At 38.1% G+C, this 27,617-nt stretch overlaps 1 protein-coding gene across 1 annotated transcript in view; it reads left to right on the top strand.

Moving 5' to 3' along the window:
• Window positions 1-25,131, top strand: part of ADAM23 (ADAM metallopeptidase domain 23) — a 167,995-nt gene extending 142,864 nt beyond the window's left edge. The window contains exons 24-27 of the mRNA XM_049887978.1: window positions 1,047-1,158; window positions 17,159-17,249; window positions 24,105-24,198; window positions 24,602-25,131. Of these exons, the coding sequence (XP_049743935.1) occupies window positions 1,047-1,158; window positions 17,159-17,249; window positions 24,105-24,153 (252 nt within the window). The 3' untranslated portion in view covers window positions 24,154-24,198; window positions 24,602-25,131. The remainder of the gene's footprint in view (window positions 1-1,046; window positions 1,159-17,158; window positions 17,250-24,104; window positions 24,199-24,601) is intronic.
• The last annotated feature ends 2,486 nt before the right edge of the window (window positions 25,132-27,617 follow it).

The following is a 27,617-nucleotide window of genomic DNA, read 5'->3' on the forward strand; positions in this document are numbered from 1 at the left end:
CAATGGGTCTCAACCCACCTGGACCAAAGGAGAATGAAGAACACCAAGGACACAAGGTAATTATGAGCCCAAGAGACAGAAAGGGCCACATAAACCAGAGACTACATTAGACTGGGACCAGAAGAGCTAGATGGTACCCGGCTACAACTGATGACTACCCTGACAGGGAATGCAACAGAGAACCCTGAGGGAGCAGAAGAACAGCAGGGTGCAGACCCCAAATTCTCGTAAAAAGACCAGACTTAATGGTCTAACTGAGACTAGAAGGACCCCTTTGGTCATGGCCCCCAGACCTTCTGTTAGCCCAAGACAGGAACTATTCCCAAAGCCAACTCTTCAGACAGGGATTGTACTGGACAATGGGATAGAAAAAGATGCTGGTGAAGAATGAGCTTCTTGGATCAAGTAGACACCTGAGACTATGTTGGCATCTTCTATCTGGAGAGGAGGTGAGAGGGCAGAGGGGGTCAGAAGCTGGCTGAATGGACACAAAAAGAGAGAGTGGAGGGAAGGAGCAGGCTATCTTATTAGGGGGAGAGCAATTAGGAGTGTATAGCAAGGTGTATATAAATTTTTGTTTGAGAGACTGACTTGATTTGTAAACTTTCACTTAAAACACAATAAAAATTTAAAAAAAAGATTTACAGCCTTGGACACACTGTGGGGCAGTTCTACTCTGTTCTGTAGGGTCACTATGAGTCAAAATAAACTCAACAGCAAGACGTATGGATGTAGAAAACTACCTCAAAAAAAAATTTGTCAGACACACTTGTATACTTAAATAGTATTAGTAATTAAAATGTAATTTCAAATTCTCTTCCTTTTAGTCTTTTTTCCCCCTGTAATTAACTAAAAAAAACCATTTGACAATTTGATCTATACATGCTTTCCCTTTTTCTAGTGCTCAAAACCATAGGAAACATTTTTAAAATTTTCAAAAAGCTTTTAAAGCTTCCTTTCTGCCCCTGATGTCCCTTTTACATTTTCAAGCACTATTCTCCAAAGCACAATGAAAATGCCCCAACTCCATTCTTCCTTCTTAACAGGTGTGTAGTAATGAAGCCACCTGCATCTGTGATTTTACCTGGGCAGGAACAGACTGCAGTATCCGGGATCCAGTGAGGAACCTTCACCCGCCCAAGGACGAAGGACCCAAGGGTTTGTGTGATTTTTGGTTTCAGTTCTGCTGCATACTGAATTTATTGGCACGCTTTCAATGGCACCAGTATAACAACTTAGTAGACTTGAAAGGAGACACATAAAAATATCTCTTTTTGTCATTATAATGTATAATTCATGTTACTGCAGAATGAGGATTCTGTGAATGTCATACGGAAAAAAAAAAAAAGCGTTTTAATTGCCTTTCCTTACTGTAGTACTGAGAAGAAAAAAGTATACTGATTTCTTTCCTTCCAGCATCCTTTCTCTCTTTTAAACCTCATTATTTTTCCATGCTCACAAATGTTAATTTTTTTATAGTTTGTCTAAGCTATTTTTATGCCAGTTTTCTTATAGATAAAATATTTTTACTGACATGAGGCTCTGGCTATCCCCCAGTACTTGAGTCTCTGCAGAAGGAAGTTGTAGCCTTCCATGCTGTCTTTAAACACTGTCTTTATTAGGAGAGAGAAGTTGGAATTCTTCACAAAAGCTTAATTCTTCAAAGAAAACATGAAAGATGTGGACCTTTGTTTAATCAGCCATTAAGAAGAGAGAACTTAGAGTTTTAGAATTAGAAGGATCTTCAGAGGCTATCTGGAACCATCCTCTCATTTTGCAGATGAGAAATCCCAGGCCCTGAGGTCAGGTGGGAAACCCTGGTGGTACAGTGGTTAAGTGCTACAGCTGCTAACCAAAAGGTCGGCAGTTTGAATCCACCAGCTGCTCTTTGGAAACTGTATGGGGCAGTTCTACTCTGTCCTACAGGGTCTCTGTGAGTCGGAATCGACTCAACAGCAACAGGTCAGTTGGTCGAGGTCAGGTGATATGCTATAGTTATCCAGCTAATACGAGACAGAGTTTGGACTAGGACTCAAGTGCCTGGTCTCAGGGCCATGCTCTCTTCCATTATATCATGTCATCATGAGTATGGTAATTATTTTCTCATCATTTTCCCTATCCACCCTCCCTCTGTATGACTCTTGATCCTAAAGATCTAGAGAAGCCCTTAGTTGCAATAAGCCTAGTACTGCACCTACTGCCTTGTTCCCTAGAAACCTAATTTAGTGATTAAGCCAGCAAATTACTAGAATTAATGGTGTACCCTAATAACACTGTATATCAGGGTTTTGTTTTACTGTTTTTGTCTTGTAAATAACTGCCATACTTTTTTTTCTACAGGTAGAAAAGTACATACAGAAATGGTATCATTTTGATCTGCTTAGTTTTAGATGGAAGTTCATTTAAACTCTCTGAACTTCAGATTAGGCCATATGGGAAAACAGGACTCCAAAAGCCAATAAAGCACTATAGTTCTCAATCCCTGAAGAGATTTAGCCTGATCCGTGTGAATTGCTCAGTACTAGGGGGTGTGATAAAACACACTTCATGAATTTGCTTAATATGCCCGTGATACCAAAGTTCTCTTAAGAGTCAAAATCACACCCTGACGGTCTATTTCTGTTCTCCTTCTATTTCTAAAAGGAATATAATTCCTTTTCTACATTTAGTCATTTGTTACTTTAGAACACAAAATTCTTACATCCACCTTTGGAAGGTAGATTTAGAGAAGATTTAGACTATGACAAGAGAAACAGAGGTTCACTCTTTCCATACTTTCTCTCCTTAGCAAATCTTAGCAAGTCTGTGAGATGCTGTTTCTTCAAGAGATGTTGGAGACATAATGATACAGAGATGCCTGGACAGATGAACAGAGCTACATTTGCCTAGGCTCTGTCTGTTTCTTTGGATGGGTTGGGAAATTATTAATTGCATGGTTCTATTTTCTATTCCTTCACCTACCCATCCCTAGAAAACTTGTTTGGAGGCACAAAGCCAAAGCTACAGTCTAGAGAAGAGGGTGCTCACAACTGCCCTTTGTTTTGTTTTGTTCCCATAAAATGTAGTTCTTTTATACAGTAGCTTTTTAAAAGTAAATTTTGTGATCATTCAAGTAACATGTTTATTGTAGAAAAATTGAAAATACTGAAAAATTAAAAAGAAAGTAAAATTACCCTTAATGTCATATTTTCTTGTTGCTTGTTTTCTTTTTTAATTCTTAATGAAAACATTAAGGATACCCATTAACCCATTAAAGATACCCATTATTTCTACAATTATTAAAATCCTGGTGAATTTTTAATAAGCTTGATTAAAAATAATCCATTGATTAATGTAAATGTGGATCAGTTATAAATGTAAATTATTAGATTTCCAGGAAAGTGAAATAATTTTAATACAAGTAAATAATAGCTCTATCTGTAATGGCTGAAACCGGGTGGCATAGTGGTTAAGAGCTACAGCTGCTAACAAAAAGCTTGGCAGTTCGAATCCACCAAGTACCCCGTGGAAACTCTGTGGGGCAGTTCTACCCTGTCCTTTAAGATGAGCCCCCCAGGTTGGAAGGCACTCAAAAGATGACTGCGGAAGAGCTGCCTCCTCAAAGTAGAGTCGACCTTAATCACGTGGATGGAGTAAAGCTTTCGGGACCTTCATTTGCTGGTGTGGCATGACTCAAAATGAGAAGAAACAGCTGCAAACATCCATTAATAATCAGAACCTGGAATGTATGAAGTATGAATCTAGGAAAATTGGAAATCATCAAAAATGAAATGGAAAGTGTAAACATCGATATCCTAGGCATTAGTGAGCTGAAATGGACTGATATTGGCCGTTTTGAATGAAACAATCAAATACTCTACTATGCTGGGAATGGCAACTTGAAGAGGAATGGTGTTGCATTCATCATCAAAAAGAATGTTTCAAGATCTGTCCTGAAGTACTACGCTGTCAGTGATAGGATAATATCCATACGCCTACAAGGAAGACCAGTTAACACAACTATTATTCAAATTTATGCACCAACCACTAGGGCCAAAGATGAAGAAATGGAAGATTTTTATCAGCTGCTACAGTCTGAAATTGATCAAACCTGTAATCAAGATGCATTGATAATTACTGGCGATTGGAATGTGAAAGTTGGAAACAAAGAAAAGGATCAGTAGTTGGAAAATATGGCCTTGGTGATAGAAACAATGCCGGAGATTGAATGATAGAATTTTGCAAGACCAACGACTTCTTCATTGCAAATACCTTCTTTCACCAACATAAATGGTGACTATTTTTTTTTTTATACACATGGACCTCACCAGATGGAACACACAGAAATCAAACTGACTATGAAAGAGATGATGGAAAAGCTCAATAACATCAGTCAGAACCAGGCCAGGGGCCGACTGTGGAACAGACCATCAATTGCTCATATGCAAGTTCAAGCTGAAACTGAAGAAAATCAGAGCAAGTCCACGAGAGCCAAAATATGACCTTGAGTATATCCCACCTGAATTTAGAGACCATCTGAAGACTAGTTTTGACACATTGAACACTAGTGACCAAAGACCAGACGAATTGTGGAATGACCAAGGACATCATCCATGAAGAAAGCAAGAGGTCATTGAAAAGACAGAAAAGAAAGACCCAGATGGATGTCATAGGAAACTCTGAAACTTGCTCTTGAGGGCCAAGCAGCTAAAGCAAAAGGAAGAATTGATGAAGTAAAAGAACTGAACAGAAGATTTCAAAGGGCGGTTCAAGAAGACAAAGTATTCTAATGACATTTGCAAAGAGCTGGAGATGAAAAACCAAAAGGGAAGAACACACTCGGCATTTCTCAAGCTGAAAGACCTGAAGAAAAAATTCAGTCCTCGAGTTGCAATCGCGAAGGATTCTATGGGGAAAATATTAAACGACGCAGGAAGCATCAAAAGAAGATGGAAGGAATACACAGAGTCATTATACCAAAAAGAATTAGTAGATCAATATTCAACCATTTCAAGAGGTGGCATATGATCAGGAACCGATGGTACTGAAGGAAGAAATCCAAGCTGCTCTGAAGGCATTGGCGAAAAACAAGCCTCCAGGAATTGATTGGATATCAATTGAGATGTTTCAACAAACAGATACAGCGCTGGAGGTGCTCACTCATCTGTGCCAAGAAATATGGAAGACAGCTTCCTGGCCAACTGACTGGAAGAGATCCATATTTATGCCTACTCCCAAGAAGGGTGATCCAACTGAATGTGGAAATTATAGAACAATATCATTAATATCACATGCAAGCAAAATTTTGCTGAAGATCATTCAAAAACAGCTGCAGCAGTGTATCGACAGGAATTCAGGCCGGTTTCAGAAGAGGATGTGTAACCAGGGATATCACTGCTGATGTCAGATGGATCCAGAAGGATGTTTACCTGTGTTTTATTGACTATGCAAAGGCATTCGACTGTGGATCATAACAAATTATGGATAACATTGCAAAGAATGGGAATTCCAGAACACTTACTTAATTGTGCTCATGAGGAACCTTTACATAGATCAAGAGGCAGTTGTTCGAACAGAACAAGGGGATACTAATTGGTTTAAAGTCAAGAAGGGTGTGTGTCAGGGTCATATTCTTTCACCATACCTATTTAATCTGTATGCCGAGCAAATAATCTGAGAAGCTGGACTACATGAAGAAGAACAGGTCCTCAGGATTGAAGGAAGTCTCATTAACAACCTGCGTTATGCAGAAGACACAACCCTGCTTGCTGAAAGTGAAGAGGACTTGAAGCACTTACTAATGAAGATCAAAGACAGGCTTCAGTATGGATTGCACCTCAACATAAAGAAAACAAAAATCCTCACAACTGGACCAATGAGCAACATCACGATAAACAGAGAAAAGATTGAAGTTATCAAGGATTTCATTTTACTTGGATCCACAATCAACAGCCATGGAAGCAGCAGTAAAGAAATCCAAAGATGCATTGCATTGGGTAAATCTGCTGCAACGGGCCTCTTCAAAGTGTCGAAGAGCAAAGGTGTCACCTTGAAGACTAAGGTGCGCCTGACCCAAGCCATGGTATTTTCAATCACATCATATGCATGTGAAACCTGGACAATGAGTAAGGAAGACCGAAGAAGAATTGACGCCTTTGAATTGTGGTGTTGGCGAAGAATATTGAATATACCATGGACTGCCAAAAGAACAAACAAATCTGTCTTGGAAGAAGTACAACCAGAATGCTCCTTAGAAGCAAGGATGGTGAGACTGCATCTTACATACTTTGGACTTGTTATCAGGAGGGATCGGTCCCTGGAGAGGGACATTATGCTTGGCAGAGTACAGGGTCAGCGGAAAAGAGGAAGACCCTCAACAAGGTGGATTGAGACAGTGGCTGCAACAATGAGCTCAAGCATAGCAACGATTGTGAGGATGGTGCAGGACCGGGCAGTGTTTCCTTCTGTTGTGCATAGGGCCCCTATGAGTCAGAACCAACTCGACAGCACCTAACAACAACAACAACAACACATCAATTGATTTAAGAATATCAGAAATGAACCAACGTCTTTGGGGTGTTTCCTTCATTTTAACCATGAGTTCCTGGGACAATAAGAAATTCAGCTTGTCTGTCTCGGTAGGACTGAAAACAGGTAGCCAAAAACTATTGCTGTGGAAATCCTTCTGCTCTTGCTGAAGCTATCCACTGTGCACGCTCAGTTTAAAGCACGCTAGAGCATTCACTCCAGCTTCTGAAACCAAAATCATTGAAAGACAAGAAATCGGATCTCATAGCACAAACTATGCGCGTAAGGATTTTTTTTAAAAAAGATTTTCTATTACATATGACTTCATTCATTTTATTTCACATACAAAAGCTCTTCTGTTCCCTCTTCTCCCAACTTGTTTCTACGGAACTCACTGAAATGAATTATTTTGGTTTGCTCTACAAAAGTAGATATTTTAATTGTGTTTAATTGTCTACATACTGTACGGAGACTCATGTCAAGGACTCTTATTTTTTGTCAGTCTGCAGACATGGTTGGAAACCCTGGTGGTGTAGTGGTTAAGTGCTACGGCTGCTAACCAAAGGGTCCGCAGGTCGAATATTCCTGGCGCTCCTTGGAAACTCTATGGGGCAGTTCTACTCTGTCCTATAGGGTCGTTATGAGTCGGAATCGACTCGACGGCACTGGGTTTGGTTTTTTTTTATACACATGGTTGCATGGTACCTCTAATGGAATACAATAGGACTTTTCTCATTTGATGGTTTGCATCGTCTTTGTAAGAGCGAAGAGAAGAAAGTGTAACATATCAAATGTTTTCAGTATTGCTTTGAACTGGCTTATTCTGGTTTGAACCCTTGCTGAGAATTTGCATATATAATAAGGTACCAGCCAACGCTAATCAATACTAATCAGGGATCTGATCAATTCTGGGGATCTTGTTAAACTACAGAGTCTGATTTAGTCTAATCTCTGGGTAATTCTTATGTATAATAAATTTTGAGTACTGCTGCTGTACCAGTGGTTCTCAGAAGTGGTCCCTACTTCCTAACCAGCAGCGCCTGGTATTTTGTTAGAAAAGCAAATTCTCAGCAGGGGTGTGAACTGGACCAAACAGATTCAAAGCCCTGGTTTTCAGTGATAATGTGTGGGCAGAAAGACATTACTCCCAGGAAGCTTTGGTCCATTTCATCATAACCATAGCCATCGGATTAGAGATAGACCCATCATTTTACAAATGAGAAATCTAAGTGAATTACCATGGTTAATAGGTAGGTAGTGGCCAGTGAAGAATCAAACACAGACTACCTGACCTTGAGCCCAGTGTTTTCTCTGTTATTCCACACTGCCTCATTTAAACCCGAGGTTCAGTTATTCTGCTAGTTCTTAAAGCACAGTAAAAAGTGGAAAATGCAATAAATAAATAAATAAACTGAGGACTAAACTTATTAGCTGATCCATTCCTTATCAATGAAAGTGTTATAATATTAGGGTTTGACACCAATCCTTTTTAAGCCTTTTGGTGTTAAATTTACCTTTTGCACATATCCTTTGGTAGCATTCTTTGTGAGTGAGAAATTCTTGATTCGTAGTTCGGATGATTAGCTGTGCAGTGTTACGATGTGTGACTATGCTCATCTGTAATTACCTGTCACCTAGCTACTTATAAATAGTGGTCTCGTTGATAACTTGAGGATTTAACAGGTATTAAAACTTTTCAGTAACTGAGTTTATTTTGTTTGAGTTTAGAAAAACACCATGATCTTTTCATTGACAGCATAAACTAATATTCTATATGAATATTTGCATCCTTTTAGACATTTGTCCCAATGTATTAAAAAGTCAGCTTTAAAATTTCCTTTATTTGATGGAAAAGAGAAAGGAAATCTGGTTGTATGTCTGGCATATTAGGCTAGAGAAATATGTTTGTCATACCAATATTACATTCTGAGCTATAAAGAATGTATTTAGTATTTATTTCTAATTTTGATTTTTAGCTAAATAATAAAGCCTCACAGAAAGAACTTTAGTCCAGAGGGTACAAAAAGTGGCTTTGATACCTCCTGCTTTTGAAGTCTTATGGGATGCATGATTCTAGACCCTTTGGCTCATTGGAATCACATGAATGAAAAAATTCACCAAAATAACTCACCGTCTTGTTTCAGAAGCGCCCTAAAAGAAAAAAAAAAAATTACTCAGTTTCAAAAGGACACTTTTAAAACATCTAAAGCATGGCTTGTCCACGGAAGAATTCTACCTATAAAATAGAAAATTTTAAGGAGAAAAGTTATAGTTTGTTTCATAATGACATAAAAAAATTCTACCTTTTAGCATGTATGAACTAGACAGCAAGGACCAAGACTAATAATAGTAAACCAGCAAACAACAGAAACAAAAATGAAAACATCGCTCTAGGTAATAAATGGTTTCTGCAAACAAGTTATAATGAAAGGTAAATGTGTCAAAAAGGAGCGAAGTTAAGTTTCTAATATAAGGTATGTGTTCTGGGTGGGTTATCAGTTATCAGTTAGAAACTCTCAGAGTTCCATCTCTTGAAGGTATGTATCATGCGTGCCCAGTATAGGGAAACCCTGGTGGCATAGTGGTTAAGTGCTACGGCTGCTAACCAAAGGGTCGGTAGTTCGAATCTGCCAGGTGCTCCTTGGAAACTCTATGGGGCAGTTCTACTCTGTCCTATAGGGTCGGTATGAGTCGGAATCAACTCAGCGGCACTGGCTTCAGTTTTTTTTTTTTGGCCCAGCACAGTTCCTCGAACAACAACAAAAAAAACATTCAGCAGATGAATGAATAAATGAGTAAACAAATGAATATAGTCACATCATAAATAAATTAGTATAGAAGTAAAACCAGATCACAGGCTCCCCAAAGGCCCAAGGCTATTTTTTTTTTCCTCCAAGGAGACGATAAATTCTTTGTGCCGTGAAGAGCAGCTGAGACCTCAGTTTTCAAATGTATCCCCTGTAAAAATCTACCCGCCTATGAGCCACTCAATCCAGGTCAGTTTGAAAACAGGTTGAGTCACTACCTACTGAAAGAGATAATGTTAAGTATACTGACAAAGAAGCAAATGGATTTTTACATATGTTTTCAGTACACTAGAGCTAAAAGGGGTGGGAGAGAAGGAGGGAGACCAAGAAGGGGAGAGAATACTTTAGAAAAGCTATTTTCCCACTTTCTTTCATCCTGCTTTGGTGTTAAGAGTATTTATCAGTGAAGAATTTGGAGATAATTACTCTTGCTTAATGGAGATTACAGACTATATCTGTTTATCTTGAATAAATATTTGAATCACCTGCAGAAGTGTCTTATTCCTCTGGTTGAGTTTCCAAAACTCAATTAAGATTACAGATTAATGGAGATTACAGACTATATCTGTTTATCTTGAATAAATATTTGAATCACCTGCAGAAGTGTCTTATTCCTCTGGTTGAGTTTCCAAAACTCAATTAAGATTACAGATTAATGGAGATTACAGACTATATCTGTTTATCTTGAATAAATATTTGAATCACCTGCAGAAGTGTCTTATTCCTCTGGTTGAGTTTCCAAAACTCAAATCTCCATTAAGCAAGAGTAATTATCTCCAAATTCTTCACTGATAAATACTCTTAACACCAAAGCAGGATAAAAGAAAGTGGGAAAATAGCTTTTCTAAAGTATTCTCTCCCCTTCTTGGTCTCCCTCCTTCTCTCCCACCCCTTTTAGCTGCCTAATTCTCCTGTTTCTGCAGCAAGAAGTTACACCCATGGCAGATAAAAAGCCTTTTCAAATTGTTATTTTTCTGCATCTTTTATATAGGTATAACTTTTTAAAAAATCTACAAATATTTATTTAGTATCACATTTTAGTGTGGGGGCTCTTTTTTTCCTAGAATTTAGCATACATGATTTATATAAAAACTGTAGGGATGATAAAATTCTCATGTATTTTGACCCTGAGACCCAACGTCTAGAACTTAGTTGGAAAGTTACGTGTCCTAATTAATTTAGTATTCAGAAAACAACAATTTTCTAAGGTCTTAAAAAAATGAGACTTTATATATTTGAAATATCTTTCCATTCTAGTGTTTTCCTCGCAGTTTAAAAATATGAGGTTAAGTTTGGGTTCTTTTGAATTACAATGTGTTGTCATATTTGGAAAACATTACCACCGCCTTACGTTGTGGTCTTCTTTTTCTTCTCAATGCTCTCAGTAGACTTTCTCTGTTTTCTGTTGTGTCTCGATCTTTTTTTTTTTTTAAAGAACAACTCAGGTTGTGCTTAGTTAATGATAAAATTAGAATTTGTCACTCATATTACCCTGTGATAAAATGAATTGTACAGTTGCTCGACAGGGTTATAGATCCTAGGTTCTCTCTTTTCCTTTGGGAGAATATTTGGCTTAAAAGATCAGCGAAGCCAATATTAACCCTTAAAAAATTGTAACTTGGTGTCGTGGTTCTTTGTTTTGTTTTACTATGTCCCATAGCACACAATCTGTGTGAAGTGCAGCCTTGTTGAAGCTAATCTCTGTTTTCTTTGGTAAAGTAATTTGAAGCCAATACTTGGCTTTGCATAGAAATGTGAGTTAAAATCCCACTGTGTGCACATGCATACACGCACACACACAAGTACACGCACCCCTGAATAATCTGGCTTCCTCCTTCAACACTGAACCTCATTTTGTCTATGCAAGAAAACCTTGGGGGTCCCTACTTATACAAGGCAGATTTTTCAGCATTCAGAAGCCGTAGTAGGATCGGTGATGTGCAGGGATCCAGGTGTCTCCACTCAATAGAAATCTACTACTTGGTGGTGTGAAATAAGTAATAGTTTCCCAGAGACCTTAACCCTCTCTGTGCATATCTTATACAACAGAGTGTAAACAAACCAAAAATGTCCAAATACTATGACAGAAATCCAGACACTGCAGAGTTATTTGAAATACACTTTTCAGTAACATTGCAGGTAGAAATATATTTAATTTTAAAAATATTGTGTTTTAAATATGTAAGGATTTTCACACAACTGTTAATTATATGCTCAAAATTTTAAAAAGACCTAGCTTCTTCTGCATATTTTACTTTTTGAGAATTTTATAAAAAGTATTAAAAAAATTTTTTTCATACCAATGGTTTATTCCTTTTGTAATTAAAATAGAGATTTTCTCCTATGCAATTTAAATTACATTTTTATTTTACATCACACTTTGCAGAAACTATAATTGAGATTCGTTTATTTGTGTGTTTACAAGTATTCATAAAATATTTTGTTTTTAAGTAGGATTTGTGGAGTTTGAAGGTAAATTCAAAATTATCCTCAAATATATTCAATGTGTATATAGATCTTAATTTCAAGTCTTAAAGCAAAGGTTTCAATATTTAACTGACTTTCGGAGAATTTCCTGAATAGAATATTTTATATGTTAGTGAAATCAGTGTGTAATTCCTGTGTTAAAAAAAAAAAATCTTCATTTTCCCTCCACACAGTGAACATGGCCACAAGCAGGCTAATAGGTGCTGTGGCAGGCACGATTCTGGCCCTGGGGGTGATTTTTGGAGGCACAGGGTGGGGAATAGAGTAAGCATCTTTATGAGTTTCAGAGTGTTTCTGTTTGGTGTCTGGTGTGTGAGGTGACCCTTGGTATCTGACTCCTTTATGTATTGTCTCATTGACTGTGTTCCCTGTGGTGGTGCAACTTCTGGTGTGATTTGTATGTATTTGTGTCCTGTGGTTTTCTTGTGCAGTGTAGAACCTTCTCCTGTCTGGAACAATATGGGGCATAAAATAATGTTGGGGGTTCTTACTATATCTTCACAATTGAGGCAACAGTCTAAAAGTTTCCATTGTTCCTCCACAAAAGTAATTTTAAAATGTACACCATCTCCTCACTTATTGACATGGTTAGAGTCCAAAGACTAGGTCATAATGTGAAGTCAGCATTATACGAAAACAGAGGATGACCACATCAGATCACAAAATGGAGGATGACTACATCATTATATAACTGCCAAATTACATCATCACGTAACTGCCAAACCACTGAGAATCATGGCCCAGCCAAGTTGACACATAACCTGAGTCATCACAGGCAGCATTACTCTCACCTCATGCCTTGGCATTTGTTACTGCCAGACATATGTCGTTAATCCACAGAAATAGATAGTAGGTTTTTTACTATTGTCATAAATATGAAATGTTAGATAACAAGATAATTGGTAAGTGAGGAGATACAGATTATTTTTACTAACTAGCAAAAATATCATGAGCATTTTATTAGGATGCTTATAATGAGTTTAATCTTCATGCAGTCAGTTAGGTCCACATATGCAAGCAGAAATTATAAACAGCTGAAATGTCTTTCCAAGATAATCTAAATGGCAGCCACGAATATTGTCTCAGTTTTTTAAAGTCATATAGGAGGCTATAAGCTAATTGGGGGGGAGGTGTTTAGGATACTGCCTTCATTTTTTCATATAAAACAGATTCATAATTTAAGTTTGAAGTTTGCATAAATATTTGGGAGCTAGCACAATTAAAAACGGAAAGCCTACACAGCCTTAAGTGAATCATTGGAAGTTATCTGTGGGGTTTGTCTTAAAAATAGCCAGGGTATTAATATTTTATGCCACTTTCCCATTACAGTGTCACAGAGGTCCAGCTCTCCTGGTGCCTTTATTTAGGTTGCTCTGTACTTAGTCCACATCCTCAGAGTAGTTGTCAGTTCTCTGTGGAATACTGCTTTCATGATATTGCTAATTCATAGACTAAAAGATCACCGTGACTTTTTTCTAATTACAGAAAGAGCATTCACAAATGACAAAATACCCCTTTATGTACCGTCATTTCTGTTCACTGTGATGGTGGCAACACCTCACAGTGGTTCAGGAATAAATTAATGGCATCTTAAGGAATCACCACATGTCCTCTATTCAAGCAGGCCAAATCATGGGCATGTTGATAGTTTCAGACACATTCCTTCTTAGCCACATCAGTTGGCATACACAGATCCCTTTCTTACACAGTGGGATTGGGAGAACTAAGCCCGAAATAGCAATAAGAGGTGAGCCGATCTGAAGATTGCACGTTGTGTTGCGAATTACATGAACCTTCTCTCCCCTGGATTGAAGGACTTTAACCAGACTTGGATCTTCTAACTCACAAGCCATTGGTATGAACTATGAAGCTAGTTAGCCCAGTGGAAGTTAGAATACTGGAAAAGATATTTTTTTTCTCTTTATTTGTTAGGATATAGAATATGTAACAGGTAAATGGAAACCTTGGTGGCATAGGGGTTAAGTGCTACAGCTGCTAACCAAAGGGTTGGCAGTTCGAATCCACCAGGCGCTCCTTGGAAACTCTATGGGGCAGTTCTACTCTGTCCTGTAGGATTGCTATGAGTTGGAATCGACTCGACGGCACTGGGTTTGGTTTTGGTTTGGTAACAGGTAAATATTTAAAGAAAATAAGAACTTTGCCCTGTAAATTTTCACCTTGGACCTGTTGACTGGATTACATGCAGGAATAACATCCCTTTTCCAGGGGAAGTTCTGTGTGCATGTATGCACAGTTCCTCCCTGAAGAGAAGTAGTTTTCTAACAGCCATCCCAAATCAATTTCTTACATACTTCATGGATCACAGTTATGGTGTCCTGACATGTACTAATTGAAGGGATGAATTTTAATAATCCTCACTTCATCCTTAGAGATAGGAAAAACCACAAAGGCCTTCATTGTAAAATATAGTCCTTGTTACCAGCATTTGTTTTCATCCATCCTTTCCAGTGTTGTTGGTTTTTGTGGCTATTTCTGGTTGCGACAGGTAAGTCCGTGCAAGTGTATCTATATTTTTTCTAAAAACAGATGTTATTTGTTATTTTTGGCTTATGCACTGTGTCTCTTATTTCTTCAGATTCTAAATTTTGCCGTAATTGCTGAAAAAGTAAATGTAGTTTTTAAAAATAAAATTAACATAGTAAAATATAGATTGTTTTCCAACTTTCTAGTTTAACTCGCAGTGCGATATTCATTTAGGTAATACGGATTACATGAGCAGAGGTTTTTTTGTTTTGGTTTTTGTTCTATTAGTTTAGAATTTCCATCAATCAGGAATTCTCTCTGATGAGTTAGGTATTTATTCTAATCTCCACTCATGCTTTTTGAGCCAGTACAGTATAGTATAAATCATGTCTAAAGCATAGAATACATACGTGGTTAAAAAAAAAAAAAAGTTATTTTTAAATGTTTCTCTTACAGTTTGATTTCCTGTTAAAATATGTGGAGGAAATACATGTAAACGGAATAACTTTTCGTTTGAGCAGGGGTTAGCAAACTTTTTCTTTAAAAGTCAAATAATAAATATTCTTGACTTTGCAGGCCACATGGTCTCTATCACAGCCTCTCAACAGTGTCGTAGCATGAAAGGAGCCGTAAACAATACACAAACGAATAAGGGCTGTGTTCCAATAAACTTTATTTGCAAAAACAGATGACAGGCCAGATTTGGCCCATGGGCTATAAATTTAGAGCGTAAGTTTTAGAGTCAGACAAATCTATGTTCAAATCTTGCCTCCATCACTTACTAACTTCTAGAAGCCTCTGTTTTCTCATCTCTTAAACAGCAATAGTTCCTACATCTTATGTATCTTGTGAGGACCAAATGAGATAATATATGCCGACTGCTTAGAACCATACCTGACACACAGCAAATGCTCAATATATAGCAGTTAAACTGCTTTTAAGGAGCTCTGGTGGAACAATGGAAACCCTGGTGGCATAGTGGTTAAGAGCTATGGCTGCTAATCAAAAGGTTGGCAGTTCGAATTCACCAGGCACTCCCTGGAAACCGTATGGGGTAGTTCTACTCTGTCCTGTAGGGTCACTATGGATCAGAATTGACTTGATGGCAACAGGTTTGGTTTTTGGTTTTAACCAAAAGGTTGGTGGTTCAAATCCACCCAGTGGCTCCATGGCACAAAGACCTGGCAGTCTGCTTCCATAAGGATTACAGCCAAGGAAACTCTATGGGGCAGTTCTCTGTCACATGGGGTCTCCATGAGTCAGAACCAGCTTGACAGCACCCAACAAAAACAAACTGCTTTTACTGCTCTCATTCTCCTTTATTATTATTGATGTATCTCTGAAGGCCACTGATATTTGTGTTCTATAGAACCTCAGTGGTTTGTCTTAATAGCATGTCACAAGCCAAGGAGCCCAAAGAGACCAGCATCCACCCAAAACTCCCACTGTAGTGTTCTCCACCTGTCCACTCATGCCCACAAGCACTGGGTGGTCACTTTGTGTAAAAGTACGTTATGCACACACTTTTAGTGCTACCAGAAGTGGCATCCATTTATGTACACAGTTGAGGGCACTGATGTGAGCAGAAAAGAGAATTTTCTACATAGAAATGAATGTATACACAAACTTAAGAGGATTTTAGAGGAACTAGCAAAATTGGCCTTGTGACTACTGGAGCAGGAATATATAGTTTGGGCTGAAAGTTTTTTTGCTGTTAGGGAGCACTGAGTCTGCATACTGGTATCCTGAGGGATGTGATATTTAAAAGAATTTGTGTATTAAGTCTAACTTTGCTTAGATTTAAAAAGTGCTGAGCTACGGTGTTTCCCATATGAGAGGAGAGGAGCTACTGTCATACACATCAGGCTCATTCAAACAACTGATAGAAACTCCACCTCGTATTTTTGTATTTTCTTTCTTGCTGTTTCTGCTCCCTTCATTTTTTTATATTTCTAAGCCTCAAATCTCAGTAATAAATGGCAACTTGAACAACATTCTCAACTGAACCTAAGGAGCCTATGATCCATTTCCCCAAAATTACCCAAATGAAGTTTATGCTTCTTCTGTATCTTGCCTTTGGTAGCCTATTTTGTTGTTTTCCTCTGTAAGGACCATGAAGAAATATGCCTGAGAGAGAAATGAAGGACGTGGCTTCAGGGTCAGATCTTTATTGATAACCTCTTTCTGACTTCTAAATTTTATCTGACTGCAAGAGGGGGATAGAAAAGTTAGTATTCAGGCAGCTTTATGTGCTGCTTGAAAGAGCACTTGAGTAGAATGCTTTTCCTTCTTTCCATGTCCTTATGTGTTAGTCGGACTGAAGAATTCTAATGCAGTTGTATTCTTTAGGCATTTTTGTTTGATTTGTGATACTGGGGAAGGGGCAAAACAAGAAAGATACCTAACAACAGCGATTTGGGCATATTTGCTACATATTCTGTGAAAGGCGAATTTGATGGAACTTGATCATCAGTGGAAAGCCTGGTGGCGTAGTGGTTAAGTGCTACAGTTGCTAACCAAACGGTCGGCAGTTTGAATCTGCCAGGCGCTCCTCGGAAACTCTGTGGGGCAGTTCTACTCTGTCCTATAGGGTCACTATGAGTCGGAATCGACTCGATGGCACTGGGTTTGGTTTGGTTTTTGGTTTTTGATCATCAGTGGAACAGAAACTTCTGATTTAAAGGAACACATATCTAAGCAATAGTTATCCATAGCATCTAACATGTAATTAAGCTAAGTAAATAAAGGCTATTTAAGTGTTTAGAGCTCTTTTACATAGGATATTTACTTCCTGAAACCACTAACTGCCTTTCCAATGTGATAACTAAATTGGTTGGCTCATATAACTTTCTTCCCATGATCCTTTGTCACAGGTCCTAGTGCCACCAATCTCATAATAGGCTCCATCGCTGGTGCCATCCTGGTAGCCGCTATTGTCCTTGGGGGCACAGGATGGGGATTTAAGTAAGCAATGCCGCATGTCTTCTTCTCGGTGGCTCTGGCACTTCTCTTTTCTGCTTACATAACCAAGTTTTGAGTTCCTGCTACAAGATTTTGAGTTTTAAAAGTAAAAATGCTAAAAATAAAGGTTTTGTTCAGAAATGGGTTAGAAAGAACATGAAGCCTCCAATGTCATCTTTAGGCAAGTGGAAAAACATGACACGTAGAGAGAATCTATCATGCACTAGTTTAAGGAGAACAAGGTAGAAGTTCTTCAGTAGAAGACACTCCAGCTTTTAGGAGCAACATTCTTCAATACATTGATTTATAAACAGGCAATCGAGGACACCATGTAGTTGGAAATAAGTGACTAAAAAGTGCTCTCCTGTCTGTTTAAAACTGGTTTATATTCCATTGATATACTCTATTTTAGAGATTTCACAATCTAAATAAAAATAATTATTTGTTATTTTTCGCATGTAACATTATATGTAGCTTTGTGATTTGAAAACCTTCATTATTTTATAACACTAGATTTTTTAAAAATATTTTAATTATTTCCCTAGCTAACTGAATTGATTATTTGAAACCCATGGCTTCGTGACACTTAATATTTTCTAACTGCTAATATTGACATGACTGGTCGGTCTGGTGTATTTTCATAATGACCTTTTAGTTTGGATTGCACATTAATCACTGAACTTGGTTTCTATAAGTAGACAATCCAGATAATCACAAAGAGTCCTTAATTATAATCACTATTTTTAGACCTGATTTATCCAGTTTAGATGTTTCTACACCTCAGATTCATTGGATAATTGCTTTTTACACCTTTTCATGCTGCGGCAACTTGATTATTATGATTGGTAGATAACACCTCCTGTGCCAGATATTCCTTGTGATAAGCTAAGGTTCAACCAGATCTATAGAAACAAATCTAGCGGAAAGTAATATTGTTACCCAAATTCAAAACCCGCCTTGCCTCCATGTCATTACTCAATAGAGGCAGCTTTTGACTGAAGAATTGCCTTAACTATGAATTTTATTATATTTTATATTTGAAATCCTGAATTCAATGTATATTAAGCCAGCTAAATATTATTATGAAAAACAAAAAGGCAATTTAAATAAATGCACCATTTCCTGCTAACTTTGTTATCGTATTAAGATTTAACGAGGAGGCCTGCAGTTTTTGAAAAGTGACTTCGACTTGGAAAGCTCCATCAAATGGTACTCCTTTTCATCAGGAGATGTTTGTGGACTTGAACTTGTTTAGTGCAACAGTTTTGGCATCAGTATGTTTTTAAAAAATGCACAGAAAGTGTGGGAGTCACATTTGAATTCCTTGTCATGGTATTAATAAGACATCACCCAGATCATTAATGCACCTAAGGAAAGAGTATATTTTTGTCTGGGCTAGCCTGAGATAAGCACAACCTATCTTACTGCTCTGTACATTATAATAGTTCCACACCCTGTTCCTATATCATAATGCCCCCTAGAACTCTTTCGTAAATATGCCTCTAGAAAAATTAGTTCTTACCCAGGCTTGCACCTACTTGACATTAGGAAGGTTCCACTTTAGAAGCCTGGAAAACCATCTACTGTGCAGCTTTACCATTCAGCCACATGCGATACCAAATTTGCCATTTCCACGTTTGGAGACAAGAGCACTTTTCTGTAGCAGGACCTCAAAACAGTGGCCTGGCCTAGCTCACAGCTTGAACTGCATGTTTCTTTGGGGAGAGATGGAAAAGCCTTTATCACTGTGTATATAAGTGGATTAGGCCCTGTACAGATTATTTATATGTGAGAGAGATGTCTGACCATCAAAACAGCAACAAAAAAAAGGGGGGGAGCCAACACATTGTGAGGTGAGACACAGCCTCGTTGACACCGTGTGTGGATTGCTCTGTAGGCACACCTACCACGAAGCCAAGTCAAAACTCCTTCCCATGCCTGTTACCCCCATAAACACTTTAAAGGAAAACATGGTAGAAAGGCCATAGCAGTGTGAAATAAAGATTTTCCTGCCCCAAAGCAAGGGAAAAAATGAAGACTAAGAATAATTATTGAATGTTTAACTTTAGGAGTTTACATCTGGGGAAGCTGTTACTCTTTGAGTTGACTATTGATTGCTACATGAGGATCTAAATTTGCTTTCCAATTTAACAGTAGTTATGTAGTTTTTTTGAACTTCAGATGACTGCCTTATGATTAAAGCCTTTGGGTATTGAAGGAGAGTGTTTAGGATTTTCCACTACTTTGATAATTTTGGATATTATTAGTCTAGAGATAGTTTGGAAGTGTAAGTGTTTGCTCTTTGAAAGCCTTTGAATTTGACGTTGAGTTCAATGTAAAAAAAGAAGAGATTCCTTTAGAATCAGAAGTTGGCAGGGCTGGATTACTAAGTAAGCTCAATGAAGCCCGTGCACACCTTGCTGACTGTAAACCAGTGCATACCGTGCTTAATGGTTAATCCTCCCCTGGACATTGGAAATAGTTCATTTAAAAAAGCTTGTTCAAAACATTGCTATTGGAAATGCTCCTGAAATCAGGTTTTCATAGCTAAAAGAGAAATTAGTAAAGTGGCCTGAAGAAGTTGAAAGTACATAAACTTTTAAAGGAAAACATATTACCTGCTCAGGTAAAGTATTGCTGTTTTCTAATATCAGATTTCTTTAGAAGGGGTGACACTGGGTAATTCAGATGTGGAGGAAGTATCATACCATACACGATTGTTCAAGTGCAAATGAGAAATACAGCTGTTCCTTGAGCCCTGATATTCTCTGCCATTATTTATGTTTTTTAAAAAACATATTTCCTCCCATATAGGTGATAAAAAAAAAAGAGTGAGTGTGCGTGTGTGTGTGCGTCTTTGTGTATATAAAGTGATTTATCGAAATCATTGCAGTCTGAAAATAATACAATTTTAGATTACTTTTTTCAGCAGTATAGTGAAGTCTGAACGCTTTGGTTCATACAAACAAGAATTCCACATGCTAGGTTGTGGATTCCTGAAAAAAAAAAAAAATGGTGGATTTTTCCTGATATACTTTGACATATTAGGTAATGTGGGTACACCTGAGTAACTTTGGCTAATTAACACCGTATGCCAGGAGTATGAGAATGCTAAGGGCTGATTTAGCCTGTGAGTTCCCAGGTCTTCAGGGTTTTAGGATTTTCTTTGAGAAACCTTGTGAAAAAAAGAACAGAGGCACTTGGCCCACCAGTTTGTCTGAGTTTTTCCCTTGTCTGTATTTAATTCCCCAAGCCCCACGCTCTCCATCACCTGTGCACACAGGCTAAAACTATGACTTGTGGTGCAGAGGATTGCAAACCTTCGTCCTGGCTGACTCATGGAGATGCATGGCGCCTATCCCATGTTGAATAATAATACTGCTCAATTAGATTACTAGAGCTATTGTTTTCACTGGACATTGGGAGCAAAAATGAGTAGATGAAGGATCATTTCAGCAGCATCTTCCCCAAAGCTCAGGAAAGGTGAAAAGTATAACAGATTAAGCCATAGGAGATAGGGGCAGGAAAGAGACATTAGTTTGCTGAGAAATTTAAACCACAAGGATTCCAGGACAAAGATTGAGCTCTAGTATAATGTCTCAGTCTGTGGAACCCCATCACCATGTCCCACTACTTGCACTGCCCCTGGGATTCAGTGGCAAATTGGTTTTCCACCACTGCCAGTAGTGACTGTAGTAAAACAGCTCATGACATTAAAGATAGTTAATTTGGTAAGTCTTTTAATTGTTATATGTGCCTTCTCTGGGAAGTTACTTGGGTCACAAGTTCATCAGAGCCTGATTTTGACTCTAGGAAATTCTATTTGACCTATATTACATTTTGTTGGACATGCTAAAGAAAGATTATTCATGTGCTCAAATAAAATGACATGTGAAGGAGTATATCTGCATTACCACAAGGAAAGTGCACTGAATTGCTTTGATGAAATTTAAAAAAGGTCTTAGTATTCATAATTATATTTCTCAAAAGGTTAAGTATCTTTTATTTTTTACGGAATTAGAAAAGAATTGATTTTAGCTAGTTTTTCCATGAGGAGGGTAACAAGATTGTTGCTTATCTGAATTCCATGATCATATACCAGTGCAAATAAATGAGCCCAATTCCCCTAGCTCTGAGACTTCTTGGTTAGGCACTTTCTTATTCAGACCTTAGCGGGTGGGGGTGGTAACTGGCTGGCTAGGAAGAGTCAATACAACTGTCCGACTCATCATTCCTAGGAAGTGAGGGATTCTGAATCTGGTCAGTTTCTGTCGTTCTGAGTAGGGGACAGTGGTTGCTCAGCGGGCAGAGATAAGAAAGTGATAGTGGTGGAGAAATATATACTGAAAATATAAGACTGAAAAGATTTACATCTCTGAAATGGCTACTGTACGTGATGAGTTTTGTTTTAATTTTGTAAAGATGTATATATGTATAATATAATAGGCAGAGGTATAGATTTTTCAGAAGTAGTAAAAATGGATTAAAAATGTGTCAATGATAGGCTTATGGATTACACTAATCTTTTATAATGATCCAGAAATATCTTACAGATTGTAATGAGAAAGTTTAATGCCTTCAGAATTCTAATGAGCAGAGGGTAATCAAATTCAGAGGAAACAGTTTCAGAAGGAAGACAACAAGGACCCACTCACAACAGTTGTACTTTCACATTAAAATTGACCAACAACAACAAAAAATTATATGGAAAATTCAGGTCAGGCAGTTCTCAACATACAGTGGCTCATAGCTGTTTTAAGCGTTTATAAATGAGGAGCCCTCATAATTAGCAGTGCCACAGGAGTGCCCCTCTCTATCTTCCTTACCGGGCTCTGCCTCCCTGTATGACAGCATATCTTCTCCCTGCTGGGATTTCAGTGGAGGAGAATGTTCCTGGAATCCCCTGTTGGTATTCAGAGTCTGTATTTGCGTGGAAATATGTAGTTCTGCAGTGTGACTCAGCTTTCTGGGCTGACCTGGGAACCTAGTCACCCTGTAGAACAGTGTTTCTATAAAAAGTGCAAAGTAAGCTTCAAAAGCCAACTTTATTAAAGGGACAGAAGCTTCTGAGAGCCTGAGGTTGCCAGTGTATGAGGCTGGAATGGAATTTTGTATCTCCATTTAAAAGTGAACAGGATTGCCGTTATTAACTTAAATTAACTTGGACATGGCTATTTATCTGGCATTCCTTAAATTTGAATAAAGGAATTTAGGTAAGGGCAATATAGTCATTTACATGCACAGTGCTAGCTTGGTTTGCTTTTTCCTGTATATTTGTGCTAATCGAAGAGGTATTAATTTACCATTTCTCTTGAGTTCCAGCAATATGTAGCTAAAAAAGGTTGGGGCCTCTACTCTTGCAGGGTCATCTCACAAGGTCAGGTTTTTCTTACCCGATTCATAAGGGAGAAGTGTGGTTCCTTATACATCTACCTTCAAGGGACTTGAGCATGGATAGCAGACACAGATGCTATGCTCCATGTCAGCTAACTCACTGAAGGATACATTATGGGGGATCTTCCCTTTTGATCTCACCTCTGTTTCCTGGAAGGCATAAGTAATGTTTACTTTCAAGAATATTGACTCAAAGAGGGCCGGGTTGGAAGAGCGAAGCAAAGGAAATTGTATTGTTGCAAACAGTGTTTGCAGCACTGATCACTTGCCAGGCCAGTGAATCACATGCTTAGGCCATTAATGACGCTGTTAAATGATAATTTTTAAAAGGAAAAGAGTGGTCTTCTTTAAAGACTTTCCTGTTTGATATTTCAAGAGAGAAGAGTTAAAGTGGTCATCTTGAAAAAAAAAAAAAATTGAGGACTTTGACGTATTTTGTGCTTTGGGAATATTTTTATTTTGAATTACCTAAGGGGAAGGAGAAATCTACCGTAAGCTTTTTGGTACTTAGGGCCTGTAAGAGTATCAAACTGGCCCTGAGCGAGTGGGCAGGGGAGTAAGGGATCTTGGAGACTCCTGGGTCTCCAGTTTTGCATGATGCCTCCATGGCAGCAGCGTTGCACACGCCCAGTATGCAGACTAAATGCATGAGCCCTTTGCTTGATGCCCCACACGAAGCCAGACCATGGGGAGGTTGCAACCAACTTTTGTTGTTGCCTTGTAGTGTCTTGCTGGTTCTTTCTTTTCTCTTTTCAAACATAGGAACCACTTTTTAGGAGACTGGACACTGTAAGCAAGGCATTTTAACTGATTTTCAACAAAGCTGAACTGCTGCATTTGCTTAACTAACCCAAGCGTGTGTCCCTTCTCCTTTGAGTGTACTGTCTTACCATGCACACTGTTTTCCAGCTTTCTAGATATGAAAAAATGCTTGACTCCATAGTGGGGTAAGAGCTCATATACCCAAGGCAGCAAGATAACTGAACAGAGCAAGGCTTTTTTGTCACCTTGGCAAAAGCCCATCAACTGATACAGAACTCTGGAGTCCTGGAGGGCAATGGCTTACGAGACCTTAGAGGTTTTTTTTTTTTAGTTCTCCTAATAGTCCCCTCAATGGAGAAGTTCTCCTTGTAATAATTTTCATCTAGTTGATTAGCAACACCATTTACTTTGGAAATAAGAGACAAATTGGGCCACTGAGGCTTCCTATGACTTAAACAACTTAAACCTTCTTTGGCCTTCACAAGTGGACATGCTCTAGTGCTTATGTTGTGAAGACATTCAAAAGCATCAGCTGTTCTGTGTTTTAAGTTATTTTTGGAAAGTCTGCCTTGGTGTGAGTTGATTACTTTACTCTGGAACTAGCATTACTGTCATCATCCTCACCCTCCTCTCATCATGATCTGATTAATATTGTGGATTTTTTCCCCCTCTCCTTGCATCTTCTTTGACGTACTCTGGAAGAAATGTCAAGAAGAGGAGGTTTGATCCTACCCAGCAAGGTCCCATCTGAAACAGCTGCACTGGATGAACTTCACCTTGCACTATTGGATTCTGGGTATGACATACTTACAGCAACGTTGCCAGAACTACTAAGTCTGTGAACAAGAAGAGCGGGTGGTAATGACTACAGAACTAAGGCTGGGGTGACAGGGATGGGGTAAAAGAAAACTGTCCTTTTTGGAGATAATTCAAAGAACTCTTTCCATTACCTGTCCATAAAAGGGGGGCAAAAGACAATGTTATTAAAAAAAAAAAAAAAACTGTTTCAAAATCTTTTTTTTTTTTTCCTAACTAAAGGAAGAAGGAAAAAACAACAAAAAAAAATTAAGTGCAATAAAAGAACCAGTAAAAAAGTAGCAAATGATTTTTTTTCCCCCTCAGCCTGCTGGCACTTAATATCTTCTAAATGATTTGGCATGATATTTTTTTTTTCTTTTCCTACCAATGACAAACTCCAGTGGCATGAAGATCTAATTTTCGAAAGGGTAATAACTGCATGGCATATATACAACAACAAGCTAGCAAGCCTATCCTCAGCAAACCTGCAACTGAATTCCCAAGGTGAAGACGACAGATGGACACACAGAGCTGGCCTGGGCCTCTTCACATAAACTCCTGCCCTGACCTCCACTAAACAGGACATGTGTAACACTCCGAGGGCCCTTCACGTACCCCATTGTTCTTTTCTCCTGGACCTAGCATCCTTTGGAAATGGGAGCTGGAATTGGGGCAATGATGCTATTGTATAGTTGTTTTATAAATGTAAATATGGAAATAAGAGATTTTGACACATCATTTTCACTTGTCTGTATTGAAATATTTTTCTTGTAAAGGTTCTCTGTAAATTTGAGTTTATCATTTGCTCCTCATCTTTTGTTTCTTTTTCTTTATCCTTTCTCTGTCTCTGTCCTTCTCTCTTGTAACGTGCTATATACAGTGGTTGTTGGGCTTGCTTAAAAGGACAGACGTCATCATAGATGCAGAGTTTGGGCACAACGCAGGTGCAATTTAAAGTTGGTATGCTTGAAACCAAAAATAAACAAAAGAGGGGAGACACAAACAAAAAATACCCATATTAAAAACACAGAAATTATGTAAATGAAAATATATGTACTGACAAGTCTTAATTTTTTTTTGATGTCGTTATAAACGTATGTATATAATGTAAGAAAGTAGACACCCTCTCAAATTAATCACAAAAGTGCCAAGCTCATGATTTTACTTTTGGGTTTTGACAACTTTCTTTCCCTACCTTTAATGTGAAAGGAATATAAACTTAAAGCCTTAAATAAAAAAAATAATTTTTAAGTGTTGAAAGCTTGGAAAAAGTTGAGCTTTCCATTTTGTTTCTATTATTGTCAATATTCATGCTTTGTCTTCCTCAAAATATGTATGGTAGAACCCCATTGTAAAAATGCTAATGAGGACAACAGTGGCCAATTCATCACCTTCTTGTCAACATTGTTATACAAGGTGATTATTCTGAGTAGGAGCTCTGGGGGTGCAGTGGTTAAGAGCTTGGCTGCTAACCAAAAGATCAGTAGTAGTTCGTACCTACTAGCCACTCCATAGGAGAAAGATGTGGCAGTCTGCTTCTCTAAAGATTACAGCCTTGGAAACCCCATGAGGCAGATCTACTTTGTCCTATACGGTCACTATGAGTCAGAATTGATTCGATTAGTTTGTGTATACTTTCAAGAAACCGTGTGTTTGCTGATCCTTGAATGTTGAACTGGGTTGTGATGGGATTCTACCATATACAAATTCACGTTCTTCTTTTCCCTCCAGGCAGATTTGCCCCTGTAGTCTGGTTTCCCAAGTCCCCCGAGTTTCCTTCACTTCAGTTGTTCCACTTGTAGTCAAGGTAGCTTTCCATTCAGGTGAAGAAATTTGGATCCAACTTTGTTCTAGAATGTAAAAACTTGTACATGATCACTTCAATGAGCATCCGTCTCATGTAGCAAAGAGAGGAGCTTTACTAAAGGTCCCCAAGGAACCCGTACTTCTCTAACATCGTCTTATTAGAATAGGACGCGCAGTTCTATTCACTTCCTCGTGACACAGAATTAGTTGCTAGCTTTAGTTTTAAGTCCCTTCTCCTCAAGATTCATGACACCAATCTTGCAACTTTTTCTTTGATTTGGGGAAGGATTATCTCCTAAAGATGTACTGCTTAAAAGAGTGGATTTTCTTTTTTTCTTCAAGATATCTAATTGTGAAAGTATCACAATCATACAGTAGAGACCTTAATTCCTATATGCTATGATAACCATAACCTAACATCCCAATCCTGTTACTGCTTTCTGAGTAATAGGTGCTACACAAGTATGTAGTCTTTCTCTAGAACTAGCTATATGTTTGTATTGTAATAACAGGGCTATCTACAAAGTTTATTAGCCTTACTCCAGGCTTCATAAGACACAAGTTATATCCCTCTACTTGGTGGCAATGGCTTTTTCACCTTGGGGGAAACTTGGAGGAAACTCAGATTACTTGGAATCTCTTCCTGTTGCTGAATTGCTTAGTGTCTTCCTGTTGGTGAGTCCTACTCACTAGTAGGTACTAAGCTGCTGCTAAGTACACCACATACATTTCACTACTATTCCAGAGGCAACATGGTAACTTAATAGAAAAAAAAAAAAAACCTTGGTGGTTACAAAACAAGTTAAAACTCTATTGTTAACTTTTGAGCATTTCACAAACAACATTGTAAACGTGCGATGTTATGTTTTAAATCAGACCACAGTGGTCCCCAAATATTATGTACATATGGCAAATGTCAGCGTAACTTTTTGTTACATTGGCAATTTCATAGGTAATGAAACCTATGCTCCAATGTTAAATTATTTGTATATGTAAAATACACAAGCTTTAAGCGATGTGTATATGAATATGAAAGATAATGCAACCGTATAAATCGTAACCAATAGATTATAATTCTTTTGGGTCTCTTGGGTGGTATTTGGTTATGTAGTTCCAAACTCTTCACTGTATTTCTTTTTTCTTGCACATGCCATTCATTGACTGATTTTTGTGGTGTGAACACTTCTTTTTATTAACTTGAGCTCAAAGCACAAGCATTTTATTGTTTAATGTCACCCAACAAGAGTTACTGTTAAGTGATGACAAGTTCCCATTTCACCCACTATACATTTGCGTTAATTAGTGACACGTGGACGAGGAGCCATGCGCTAATTTCATTGCTCACCCTGGGATGCTGCATGAGCCCACTGGATTAGAGCTACTCCTACTAAATGAGCAGTACACATAGGTGCATGTTATGAAATATGAATCGCATAGAGCTATGGAGTTTGACCAAGTGGCGTGCGTGTGTATGTGTGTGTTTTGTTTTCACTATGCAAAGATGGGAATTGCACAAACTTTTCAAAAGACTAGTGTTTGAAGAACTTTACAAACAATACTTGAACCCTTTCTTTAAAGTCATCACACCATGTTTTGTAGTCATTGTTGCTT

The sequence above is a fragment of the Elephas maximus genome, chromosome 6 (genome assembly GCF_024166365.1).
Source record: "Elephas maximus indicus isolate mEleMax1 chromosome 6, mEleMax1 primary haplotype, whole genome shotgun sequence".
In the NCBI taxonomy this organism is placed as follows: Eukaryota; Metazoa; Chordata; class Mammalia; order Proboscidea; family Elephantidae; genus Elephas; species Elephas maximus.